The 13,792-nt window shown below is 44.7% G+C and overlaps 1 protein-coding gene across 1 annotated transcript in view; it reads right to left on the bottom strand.

Moving 5' to 3' along the window:
• ptk7b (protein tyrosine kinase 7b) overlaps positions 1 to 13,755 on the bottom strand; it is a 73,075-nt gene extending 59,320 nt beyond the window's left edge. The window contains exon 1 of the mRNA XM_014410010.3: positions 13,132 to 13,755. Within this exon, the coding sequence (XP_014265496.2) occupies positions 13,132 to 13,252 (121 nt within the window). The 5' untranslated portion in view covers positions 13,253 to 13,755. The remainder of the gene's footprint in view (positions 1 to 13,131) is intronic.
• Positions 13,756 to 13,792: the final 37 nt, after the last annotated feature.

The following is a 13,792-nucleotide window of genomic DNA, read 5'->3' as shown; positions in this document are numbered from 1 at the left end:
CGGCAGGCTGAAAATCTGAAGCCTTGATTGTCTAATGAGTGAAGCTGATGTAAAGATAGCTGAGGTTTCATCAGGATACAGTGCGTTTGCCGCGCTTTAACATTTAAAGGAATCGATTTAAAGCGCAACAGTCTGTCAAACCCGACTATTTAAGTGGAAAGGTGTGCCAGCTTCCCCTTGAGGTGTTGTATAAATCACCATGAGGGAGCTGCGATTGCAACATCCCAACAACACTATGTGAAAAGGAGCACACAACCGGAAAATACTACAGCTCTGTTTTTTCCACTTTGAAAGATTTCGGCGGGGGCGTTTCTGATCGTTCTGCGAGACACCTACAGTACGAACATGACATTTATTGAAAGCACGCCACGGGATTTCTCGCCGTTTTTACATCAAGAGCGTGAGACATGGTTGCAGAGCCGGGCTGGTTTTTATCCCTTGACAGCATGCTGCCGTCCGTGAGAATGTTCAAAGAGCCTGAGCGAGGGATAGCAAAGGAGGTTCACCCAGGGCTCGTGTGTCATCTGACCTCATTTCTGAGATGGACCCGGGAGGTTGCAGGGAAGGCAGAGGTGTAGCTTTCACTACAACCTTTTCTTTTGCTTCCTGCAAAATGACAGGACAAGAGGAGGGAGGGAGGGAGGGGGGATGTGTGCACACAATGGCAGAGTAAGATGTCTGCCTGGAAACCATCCATGGGGAGATGAAAGAGCACCGGTGAAGTCATGGTGCAAAAACGCAACGGGCAGAAATACGCGGCTCCATCTCTGAATAACGAGTGAGAGGAGCATTCGATTACAAAGACAGGGAGAGCAGGAGAAAGCAAAGGGCGCATAATGCTACAACGCATGGATGATATGTTAGCGCATGCACAGCATTCATCATCTGGGCTGGACATTATTAAAAGGTGCAAGGACTGCTGCAAAGGTCTAAAAGATTATTTGAGAACACATCATTTCAGTGCAACAAGAAAAAAAAGAGCAAAGTGGGTGTCCAGTTTGAAAACTGCAAGTCTGAACTAAGCTCCTCCACCGACCTGCTTCAACACAAACAAAGCTCTTGATGTAAACATACAGATAAATATTCGCAGGTGCACAAGCGACATGAATGCGGTGATGTAAAACACACACTTAAACAAAAAGTCTATTGTCTGTGTTTACATAGTTTAAAAATTCCAGTGGCAGTGGAAACCCCACAGCACACGGTCCCCATCTGCACCACAGGAAGTCAACAGCCAAACAGCCGCTGGCCTTCTCCTGTCACCACGGCTCCTGGCCAGACCCGTAGGGAGATTGCAGTCTTCGCCCGCCACCCTGACAACACACGCACGCTCAGGCTAAAACCAAAGCCACACAGTGCTCAGCGAGGAAAGAGAGGACCTTGGTCCTTTGTCTGGGTCCTAACCTGGATGAGGACACAGAGCAAAGGTGAAAGCTGCAGCAGGGGACAGAGAGGACTCTGCGGAGATCCTCATCCGCTCTGACGCAACACCAGGAGGAAGCAACCACAACAAAACATCTATTTCCTCTGCTATCTGGCACAAACCCAGGACCATTGTCAATTGTCAGACACAACATGGGCATTTCTGTCTATCCTCACCTCTACAGATAAGGACAGGAAACACTGTCCTGCGCTCCATAATCGGCCAGGTTGTGTCGGCTGGCTGCACCTGCACAGAGCAGCCTATTGTAGTGGTGTGTATAATGTTTGTCCTCTGTAGGGATTGAGTGGTGTGGGGTTTTTCAGGGCAAATACAGATATTGTTGACTGAGGCTGGTAATAACAATGTCTAGATTTCCATTTTCATTTCACCCACAGACAGCTGACAAACAAGGAACAAAGGAATAGTTGGTGCCAAAATATTTAGTGCATACTTTCTACTAGAACATAACAGCACTGTTTTGCAGGTGTTCATGAAGAACTAGGTGGTTTTGACCTTCTTTAATAACCAAATAAATAAAAGGTGGGAGTCACCAGACACCACATGGTACAATGTTATCACAACACTTCACTCATAATACGATATTATTGGGGGTTTTATCCAAGAGGACAAAGTTATCTTCAATTCTTGGTTTATTTGGTGCAAAATAAGATTGTCATGCATACAACACTGTCACTCGCACTGCCGTCCGTCTGCGATTAAATGGGCACATAATGGTACATTGCAGATTGGATGATTTGTTAGTGCATGCACAGCATTCATCGTGTGGGCTTGGTATTATTAAAAGGTGCAAGGACTGCTGCAAAGGTCTGCCATCAGTCTGCGATTAAATGGGGTCAAGTCGGAAATTACATGCTGGTAATTAGATCCATTTCTAATAATAGAGCAATGAACTGTTATAAATCATCAAAAACTGTACATCTGCTGCTGTCTGCATACACAGAAATTCACATTTAACAGAAACAAGCAACTTCCTGCCCTGTAAAATATAACCAGAACACAACCAGCTGGCAGCCAGTTGACTCGAGTCCCTTCGAGTTGTGTTCATTGACAAACGTTGACAGTCTGTGTGCATTTATAAACTAGGCTTCGATTATTTAAAACAGCATCAAAAATCTCTGAGGGTGACTGTAGTCAGTCCAAGTCAGACTGCAACTGTCTGCGGAGAGGTTGGTTTTTACCAGGCCAGCTGCGCGGTCCAATTTCTACTCCTGTGGCTCAGTCTTAGCTTGCACTGAATTAGCTTCGCTTTGTCAAGCTAAGCTAATTAAGAAAGTGTATCCAGTAATGCTGCACTGATTTTTTTCCCCGCCTCTACAAATGATAACTTTAATCCTCCTTTTTCACAGAGATGCATTGACTGCCCATCCAGGGTCAATGCTCAGCGCCCTAGCTGGCACTCTGCCTGACTGAGCGGTCAGTCTCACGCACCTTCTCATCTTCTCATATCTCACGATTGTGAGACGCTAGCAATGTCACAGTCCGTGCACGCTAACACCCACATGCCAACATGCTGTTAAAAGACACAAAGTTTGTAATAAGTGCAAGTATTCAAGGAGGGAACTGCCACAAAAACATTCAGGACAACAAATCTAATCATTCACTTAAAACAGCACCAACCAGCTGAATATGCTCAGTTTGAGGAAGATAAAACGTGAAAGTGGCTGTAGCTAAGGAGAGCCAGAGCTCAGAGACAGACAAAGGCCAGCAGGCCCTGCTATCTTCCCTTGATATGAGCACTGATAAGCCCAAAACAATGAGGAAAACTTTCGAATTCATGGCCCTACAGAGAAGCTGTTCTCTGTAGTTGGGGGAAAGAAGCTTAAGAAACCAGATTAAATTACATCAGACCAAAGCAGCAATTTTTAAATCGAACTATTTATACATATATAGCATAACGGTGGGTGCACAGTAACAAACCACTGAGAGAAGACCCTGTAACCTCCTGCAGTTTTGGGGGAAATTGCAAAGTTTAATATTTTCTTTCATCATGAAAATGAAATTAATTGAAGAAATGTTGATTTTACATTGATGTATGTACAGTTATAAGTCCAAAAAAGAAAATCATAGTGACATTTTGTCAAAGCCAGTAATGTTTTGTAGTATTATAGAGAAAAATGAGATTTCAAACCATTTATTTTGGGCTGTGAAATTATAACGGAGCATAAGGGGTACTGTGTTTTTTCAGTACTTACTACCTGTTAAAAAAGGTTTCCGATGCAACTATTAAGACCCCAAGTGTAGATAACCGAGAAGAGATGGACTGAAGTAATTTATGTTGGAAAGCTTTTATGAATTTTTGGTGTATTTGGGAGTAGGGATGAAGAGATTCTGTATACTTCTTATTTTCTCTTAATGCAGCACAATTCCTAAAAGAAAAAAAAGGGATACTCGGATCAAATTTGCCCCTGAGGAATTTTATTCTTGGCAGTGGAAAAAACAGCTTTAGACTGGTGAAAAATAGGCATCCAGGGAAACCCAGAGATGTTTTTAATTCATTGAAAACACAAGAATTTTTCATTAAATATACAGTAAGACAACAAGACAGAATTAAATTTTAATTAAACTTCAAGAGCTGACCCATTCATCACAAAGTCTGCTCAGTAAAAGCTAGAATAGTGAGGAAGGAAGGAGGGAGTGTAGACTAACAGGAAGGATGTTTCTGCAGCAGATGCTCCAGACTGGTGAAAACAAGTCAGAAAACAAGCGAACCGACTGAATTTTCCGCTCCTGACATGACACCTCGCTGCTGGACAGCCTGGAGGTGTTTTGGTCAGGAGGACATGAGCCCGAAACAGAGTGAGGAACCAGACGCCTTTGAATCAATACCGACAATTTGTTTGGACAAAAAAAACAACATCCCCAAAGCAGCTGTCTGAATAAAACACAGCTGCACGCTCATTTCAGCTGAGGAAACATCGAACAAAGGCATAGTTTTACAGGGAGGGGGAAAAAACCATCATGCTGCAAACCTACTCAGTTATTCTGACTGTGCTGTGCCATCCCTCTGTCGGAGTCGATTTTTAAAAAAAAGCACTGAAGTCTGGCTTAACGTAGACTCGGAGGGAGGTTCAGATAGAGGACAGCAGAAAGGAGGACGGGGGTTTAAAGGGATTTCAGCATTTGGCATAGTTTGTGCGACTGGAAGGAAGAAAAGTGAAAAGGGGCAGAGGAGGGTGAAACGGTACAGCAGCAGTAGCAGCAGAGCAGGAACAAGATGAAGCTGGGGATGCCGTGGAGGTTGTTTAACATAATTAAAAACCACAAAATAACTACGCTTGTTGTGTAATGAGCTTCTCTCACTAGCGGTGACAATTACTGTCTGCTAACACAGAACAATGCGGGCCATAATGTGCAAATGCTGCCTGAGCGTGCACGGCTGCAGGAGGGGATGTACGGCTGTAATTATGCACGCCTGCGTACCGAGACTCCGGTCAGCAGAGGTTTCACTGGCCGATTATGTCGCCATTAAATAAATCTAGTGAACGACCGCCTTCGCTGTAAGGGTCTGATTACAGGGCAAATCCCACGCAAATGAACAAAAGTTAATCGAGTGTGTGCAATCCTGAAAAAGAGGCCTTAACAGAGTAAAGATTAAATCTAATTCGAAGTATTTTCACGCTGTTAAGAAGCCCATAGTGTCATACCCACTGAGCACGGCAAAGCAGTGCAAAGAGCAGAGGTTTAATCCTGGTTAAAAGCGTCAACTGCAAGAGGGCAAATGAATGAATTACTCACAGGGCCTGTGGGGTGGGGGGGGCTGTTCTGATGTTTGGCTTTAAAGCCAACAAAGCTTTCTTACACTTCTGGCTAAAAGTCACCTTTCTTTTGAACACTAGCTAGACTTTATGAGAAAATACAAACCAATTCCTTTCATACTAACACGACACAAACCTAAAGAGGTCAATTACTAAGAAAGAGTTTGTTGTAAAGTTAAACCATAAGCAAATATATTAAGCAGAACTTTGGCTGGAGGTAGAAGATGCAAACAAAGGCAACGACCAGTTAGTTTTTCTGCTATCCATTGCAATATTTAAACCAGCTACAGATGGACAGTAATAAACACACAGAAATGAGCAGCTGGATTTTTCTTCGCCCTACGCCACAGACTGAAGTCCGCCTGCCAGAAATGTAAATACGAGTCACGGCAACAAAGACCTCAGTCGGTTTGATTGGTCCACTTGGTAAGCATATTAAATGCGATGCCTCCTTTAATCAAAATAGTCATGTGTAATGGGCTGTAATTGCATCTGGCTTGCACGATGCTAATGCAAGCCATCATCCTGCTAATGTAGCCACATGTGTCTCTCTTGCTCCCGTAGCGCTGCGACTGCTCAGTATCGATTAGCTTCAGTGAGATCAGCTCAGTTTCAGTCGCCACTGTTTTGCAAAGAAACTCGAACCGGTTGCATTAAAAACCTCAGTGTGTAACAGTAAAGCGCTGAATGACAACGAGAGCAAAAGGAGTCGAAACTAAGACAAAAACAAAGTCAGAGACAAAAATAAAAGCAAAGCTGGAGCGAACTGTGACAGATGCATGGTAATATAATCTAAATGTCTTCAGCTCTCAAAGACTCAATTAACAAGGACTGCCCTGGTGCTCAGGAGTACCAGCTGTCCCTGTTTGTCACTTTAGATCAATAACTCTTACAGTTAATTGTAAACACGTCTGCACACACACACATAAATCTCTAAGTGAGACATCCCCAACTTTGTCCCCATATTTCTTTCAGTGCGGTATTAAAGAAAACGCTTTTGAGAAACACTGCTGTGTTGAGATATTCTTCTACTCTTCACAGCTTCGGAGAACATGAGCGGTACTCTAGTTTGCACCTCAAATGTATGAGCGCGGATTCAAAGGAACCGGGGAGCTCTAAAACATTCACAGCCACCCTGCGCCAAGAGCTGATAAAGCCACCAGCTTCACTCATACATTATGCTGGCTACATCAGTAAATCCCAGCTGCTCAGCTTTAGTCAGGTACCGGGTCCAGGAGGTTAACACTGTACAGGCTGCCATGGAGACAGACGTGGCCCTCCTGGAAGCCACGGCAGGAAGATGAAACGGCAACAGCAGGAACACGGCCAAAAATAGCAGGAGGAGGCTGGACGATACGAGAAATTAGGATAGAAACAAAAATATGCAATCTACTCAAAGAAAAGAAAGTCTTCAGAAACAACAACTGGTCTGCCCGCAGGGTCAGTCGGAGCCAGCTGGAGATCTGAAGATCAAACATCACTAACGGCCTTTCTCAATAAACACCAGTGGCCTTGTCAATCTGTTTAAATCCGCTGCCGTGCCAAGGAGGAGCTGAGGGGTGACTGAGAGCCCAGTGTCACTCTGCCTGTGGCCTATCGCTATGATGAGTTCATTCAGCCTCAGGACGCAAAGAGTTAATGGCTGCTGGGATTATGCAATGGCGCCCCAGACGCCTTTTCTCCTCTCCTGCCCTCCTTTTTCTTCCCCAACTCCCCTTCAAACGGGGCGCAAGCCAAATTAGGCATTCCTGCACGTTTCAATCAGATGCATTTGAATGCGACGTTAGCTCCGCGCATGCTTTGGCACCAATGCGAGAACAAAACAGGGGTTTTGTTTCACTCCGAAGCCTCCCCTCGCCAGGGCCTCGCACCTGCCCTGCAGGGAGAAAAGTTGTAAGGATTTACAACCGTCTGAGCGGGTTACAGCTGCAGTGTGTCAGGCTAGTAAAAACACATGTATTTCATCATTTAAGGTAAATGTGATACTACAGGTTATCACTAAAAGCAGAAGGGTGATTTCAGCCACGGCAGATTAGACAGGGTGGAGGTGAAGGATGGCAAGAAGATGTCACGCACGTCATCTGATAAGAGAATAATAATGTCACATTAGTGAGACATCAAGTGAACGAGGGAAGAAAACCTGATCTGATTTATTAGATTAGTTAGTTCACTCTTTCACCTTTTCCTTCACAAGTGAGACCGGACCTGGGAAAAGGATCAGGAGATAAGATAATATACAACACCCCAACGTAAACACCCTCAATGCAATCTCAGGCAGGCCTCATGTGGGCCAAACCTTCAACAAAAAAACAAAAGACCCTGCACATTTTTACTTTTATAAGGTGGATTTTCCAGACTCTGTCACAACAGTGATTACTTTCCCTTTCACTGCAGCGACTGCAAGACAAACAGCACAAAGTTAGCGTTCTTGTTAGAAAGTAACTCTCCAGGAATGTGTGAAGGCATTCGATCGGCTGTGAAAGCTCATTCCAGATGACGCCTAATTATCATAAAAGATGGGAAAAAAAGTGTAGCTGAGTAGGTGCGTGTGTGCTTGTCCTTTTCAAACTCAAACATTTCCCACCTTAAATCTTAAAAACCTCTAATTTAGATCCAATCCTCTAAAATAAGACATTTTAACAAGTGTTGCTTTGGCTAATCAGACTTACCAGTAGAGCCCAAACAGATGTCTGCTGGTTACACAAATAAAAGAAGTCAAAATGAGATTCATTTATTACAGGATCTATAACAAGTCAATGGCGACCAATGAAAATAACTCAATTAAGACTTGCAGTTTATTTTCTGTCTATTGATTGTTGACTAATCACTCATCACTGCTTTCTAGGTGTGTGTGTGTGTGTGTGTGTGTGTGTGTGTGTGTGTGTGTGTGTGTGTGTGTGTGTGTGTGTGTGTGTGTATATATAAACTAACAAAAAAGCCCATCTGATTGGAAGATTTCACCACTTGAGCTCTGATAAATTTGCCAACTGGGTAGGCAAGTAATTGAAAACGCTATAATTTCTGTGCATAACACAAAATAAGTAAAGGGGGGGTTAACCGCTAGTCCAGTCCAGACAGGAGACAGAGCCGTAGAGGCACCGAGTCGATAAACAAGAGCGATCCTTCCACATGAGACGGTCGAGCACAAGAAGCAACAAACCAAATGCAACAGGAAACAAGGAAAAGGAGACGGGAGAGCTACAAGGGTTGATTCCAATCACGACCACAGGGCCTTGCAGCAGGAGCCAGCGCAACCACACGCATGCACAGCATCAAAGAGACATGCACGCAGCACTCAGTGGGTCATTACAGAAACAACAGGGGCTGCAAAGAGCAGTGGTCAGTATAAAGAAAATAAACCTGCACATATCAGCAGGTAAGCTTCCTTAGGCGCACATACCAAACATTAAATGTCAGCGCCTGGAAAATAGTAGTCAACACTACATCTTATAAGCTATCACATCCATCTTTCTTTCTTTACTCTCCCTCTGGGGCTGGTGAGAGTGTTGTTTTTGGCAACCACTGATCCATAACTTCAAAATGACTCCAAACAACTCATTTAGCTGGCAGGAAAACTAAAACGAAAAAGAGCTTATTCCCCATAAGAAAAATAACATAAAAAAAGAAGGCTTTTATTGACACAAGAGAGACCATGTGCAGAGGCATCACAGTGACATGCGTTTGCCAGCTGACAAATCTTCAACAGTGCTGTGTGCCTCCAGTTCCCAGCATCCTTAAAGCTGGCACACCTAGATCGATTTCGGGGTCGCTGGAAGGACGGAAAACCGAGATGATGAAGACGCATCAATTTAAAAATGACATGGACCCCAGTGGGCTGCCATGAGTGTAGCCTCTGCAAGAGTGCAAGAAGATCCTCCCCCCTGGGAAAAGAGCCTTCCATAATGGGAGTGAATGCAAGCCGGCTTAGGAAAACAGGGGACCGTGGAGTTCAAAAGGCTTCACCTAAACCTGAATAAACACGGCTGATAAACGACCAGAAATAAGAGCCACCGAAGACGCTGAGAAATCCTCCCCCCTTGTTCACACAACCAGTGCTACCAGTTAAAGTCTCCCATATGCACAAACGCGCCGAGACCCCGATCTGTACAGACAAAATCCGCGGAAGACATTTTGATACGAGAGCGTAGATAAACACAGGTGTTACTCATTATATTCATTAAGGCCCGGTAGCTAAATACAGCAGAGCTTTCATTACTTTCATTGCACGCCTTTGTTTACCTACTCTTTAAAGGTCTAAACGGCGGCTGGGACATTCCTCTCCTCTTTGCTTTGTATCGCTGGTCTATGCTCTAACAGGAATGGTTTGTGCTATTTCACTGCTTCCAAGGGGTTTTATCAAGTCTGCTTATGGGTCCATTTGCGTATCAATACTTCAGCTGCTCCCTTTCCCCCCTCCCACTCACAGAAAACTGATCGGGAATCATCGAGGCTTCTCAGTGTCAACACAACTGTTTAATTAACAGTAGAAACTGAAAATAGTAGGAAAAAAAGGTGCGAGTGTGACTCAGATGAGCAAAAGCTTCACTGTTGTGACACGCCACCATTTATAACACTTACAGGCATATGAATGTCACAGACTGGACCTGTTCTTGATTCTTGTTCTTATTGCCTAACCGGTAAACCGGCTGGGGCTGTATTGTGGCCAATATTAACACGAGGTATTGATAACTGATAACCATCAGCTTATATTGAGAGTATATTGCTCAATAAATAACATAAATTGGAGAAGAGAAACCCAGATCGTTTGTCTTTGTCACTGGGGTATTTGGGAGATTCTCAAAAATCAATTACGATAAAAAGGAGATGAACAAATATTTGTATTTTCTGTGTTTATTTTGCTTTTGCTGATATTTATTTCTGACAGAGTAAAAAAAAAAAGAACATTTTTTGAGTGTTTAATCTTTTCATCATATCTTACCTAACTGCAAAACTGAAGGCACACAGATAAAGGTCAGCCATGGACACTGGGAAGTTTCAACAGGCTGATCAACAGAGTGTGAACAAGTAAATAAATAACTACACATAATACATTTTAGGGAACTCTGTATATTTTAAGTGCGACTGAAAGAAATATCAGTATGGGTCTTAAAAATCCTAAATCGGGGGATCGGACTAAACAAGGCAACCCAGAGACCAAAAGAAAGTCAGTGCCATTCAACGACAACAGGCCAAATTACCAATGGCAACGCAACTTAATGTTTTCTAAACTTCAAGGAGAGCGACTGAAGCACTTTTGTGTAGGCGTGACTGATACTGTTAATAGAGATGACAGAAAACAGGGTAATGACATTACATTAGAAGGCCACCTAAACGAACTCTGAAACACCCATCAGCTACAAAATGAGGCATGAGGAGTTTTTTATTACTGAAAAGAAAATTTACCATCAGATCATTAAATAAGTGGAATAATATAACACGTGTAGAAAGGCTGCTGTTAGGTGATGCATTGCACAGCACAGATGTTCATCGGTCTTTCTCAATATCATCTTGTGATGAAATTTCAAAATGCATGAAGACAATCATGCTGCGGTCTGTACTGCAATCCAATCAAATATATATGGATTTTTTATTTTTTTTTCCACATTCAATGGCTCAGTTTCAACACAGTTATTAGAAACAGCTGCGCACGCCTCTGACAGTAAACAGACAAATTCCAAATTCAACACAATGCACTTCTGTCTTTGTTTAGTCTACATCCCTCCATCCCCTCTGACTTTAAGCATTCGGAGAATCCGCCTTGTGTGCAGCCAAACAGCCTTCAACCCCAGCAGGGCTAATAAGAGGCAAGCGTATGGATTTTAAAATAGAGCAACAGCAGGTGGGTACGCCAGCGAGGCATCCTCACAGCCACTGGTCGACTTTCCAGGATAGGAGAGCTTTGGGATACTGACATCTTGCATCCTTCTACTTGAAACCTTCTTCCCCTTTTTGAGAGATGAACAGATCCAGTGCCGTGCTCTGTGGTTTGCGCAGTGTAGCAACAGCGTTTTGTTTTATAGCAGATTCTGAAAAGCCGGAGAGAACATCCACACAGTAAACAAAGTCTAAACTCAGAAGTGATTCCCAAGAAGAAGCTGGACAGGATGTGCATTAATCATCGCAAAATGATGATTATTAGCGTGATAGAGTGATTTTCTCCAGCTGCCCGAGACAGAGAGAGGGAGAAAGATCAAAGACGAGGGCCTGACAAGAGCCGCTCCTCTGCAGCCAGCCCAGTCATTTTTTCACATAAATCTTTCAGGACGGGGAGAGAAACAAAGAGGCAAAGATGATGAAAAATACACCATAGATGAGCAGATAAGAGAGATGCTGCATTAACGTTATGGACATTGACTGGATGAGTGGCTTTCATGTACTCCAGAGGGCTGCCACGTCACGTCGGCTACAAATAGAAACCAGATCAACAGAGGAGCAGAGAGCCGAGCAAAGAGTTATGACTGCCAAGTCAAAATAAAGACAGATCTCAGTAAATATTTGGCCACAGGAACATGGAGTGTTTGGTGCGGACTGCTTCATGTGGGGAGTAAAGATCTCTGTGGCGCTTTCACCCATTCAGAGGCCCCCTTTTTTAAAAAAAAATACAAAAATAGGGCATTCCTAAGGTTGGGTTAAAAAAGCATGGCTGTCGTGAAGGTACCTGGCTTGGCTCTATTCATTCATTTTATAAACATAAACCCACTGCCTTGCTTGCCTCCGTCTCCCCTGCTGCTGCCTGCACACAGAGGACACATTCATCCCCCAAAGCGGGCACCATGAGGAGACTGGAAGGGACGGAGGGGGGTGGGCACCAGACACACTTCAACTTCAAGGAATTTTTCAGCCACTTTTGAACATCACTGCGGCGCCGACAGAGCGAGCAAAAGCCCAATCTGTGCAGATCAGATAAAACTTGACTCAGTTTTGACACGAGGAACACAGAGTCTCTGATCCCGATCCCCCGGCAGGATAGCAGCATTCCTCTGCACAAACTCGGGAAGGATCTTCTTGCGGCTTTCTTCTCGCTCTGCGGCTGAGGTTATGAACTCCGGAGAGGCTTCACGCCATGGGAGGCCACGGAGAAGGATCGTGACTATCTTTTTTTACCCCACTTTTTGTAGCTCCTCTCCACCGTCACCCATGATGGAGCGTGCCAAAGCTGAGAGGCAGCTCAAACACCCAAAACAGAGTTATGAATATGATAATCAAGGAATGGCGTATCCAGTGTGTTGTGTGAGGTTTGAAGTATACTCAAGGGAACACATAATGACATGGCAGGGCTGCTTCAGTGATAGATTACAACCAGCTATCATCCCATCATTCCCCTCTGCTGCTGCAGATGAGAAATTTAATCACTGTGTAATTACAGTGATATGCAAACAGAAGAGCTGCAGCATTGTGAGAAAAAGAAAGTGTTTAACAATTTCAAACCTTTCAATTTAAAAGCATTTTTACTCTTCATCCCCCCCGCACTCTAACTTCCCTAAAGTTTTCTCTCAGTCCTGGAACAAACTGCCTTTCTAACTCATAAAATCAAGTCTCCCCCCCCCCCCCCCCCTTAAAAAAAACGGGCTCAGTGGGGGAGGGGTACCCCCCTTTTCCTCACTGACCACCGCTCCCTGCCCAACAAAATTTAACTTCTTTAAATTTCCACTACGTACAACAAACACTTTCCTTGCATGAATGAAAAAGTCGTCAAGCATCACCTTTGACTCTCTGTAGCAGCCCTTCTTTGCACGGAGTTCCAACAGTGCACCAACTTCAACCAGCTACATAAGTAGTCACAAAAGCATGGAGGTCCATGTTGGCTCCACCAGCACTTATTTATGTTTTTAAACTCCTTCTTCTGGAGTTACAGTATCTGGATGCTCTGGAGTAAATAAAACCCATATGTGCTCTGCTCGTAGTAGGAGTGTAGAGGAGCTTGTTACCAACCTTGGAGGCAGATAAAGCCCACAGCATACATCATATCCACCGGCATTCTCCTCCTGGTAGTCGCAGCGGGGGTTCTCCAGCCTTCCCCCCGCCGGGTCTCGCTCCCTCCTCGTTGATCCATGACCGTTCCGGTGCTCGGCGGCTTCCTGGGTTGCTGTTCTCCGGCGGCTACGGGAGAGCCGCAGCGCGAAACACAGGAGCAGGGGGGTGAGCGTCAAAGAGATCCGTGCGTCACCGTGTGCTTACAGGTAAACCAACACCGCTGCCTGCGCGGCTCCTCCCGGGAAAAGCGAGACGGCCTGCTCACCTGGTTGTTCCGGAGACTAGCGAGAGCACAACAGAAACATGTGGGGTGGACGCTTCGGGTTTCAGGCTGCTCACACAAAACGAGTGAACGAGTTCAGACTGAGATGCCCCGCCGAAAGTTTGAAGCGAAGTTTAAACTTCCAGGTGGCTCGCAGGGGAGGGCTGCTGTGAATTTAGGCTGCGGTGGTTCATTACAGCCCGGTCTGTGTTGCCCGCCGTGTGCCCGCTCTTAGAGCCGCTGGACCACCTCGCTCTCCAACAAGAGGGAGTTTCTCTCCGCCGTGTTTCCAAGTTGGCTTCCTCCCACTCGCCTGGGTGATTTTTTTACTCCAGAGTTAAGTGGGCGGAAACAACA

This window comes from Maylandia zebra, linkage group LG13, assembly GCF_041146795.1.
Source record: "Maylandia zebra isolate NMK-2024a linkage group LG13, Mzebra_GT3a, whole genome shotgun sequence".
Lineage (NCBI taxonomy): Eukaryota > Metazoa > Chordata > Actinopteri > Cichliformes > Cichlidae > Maylandia > Maylandia zebra.
This window is presented reverse-complemented; position numbering and strand designations above follow the sequence as displayed.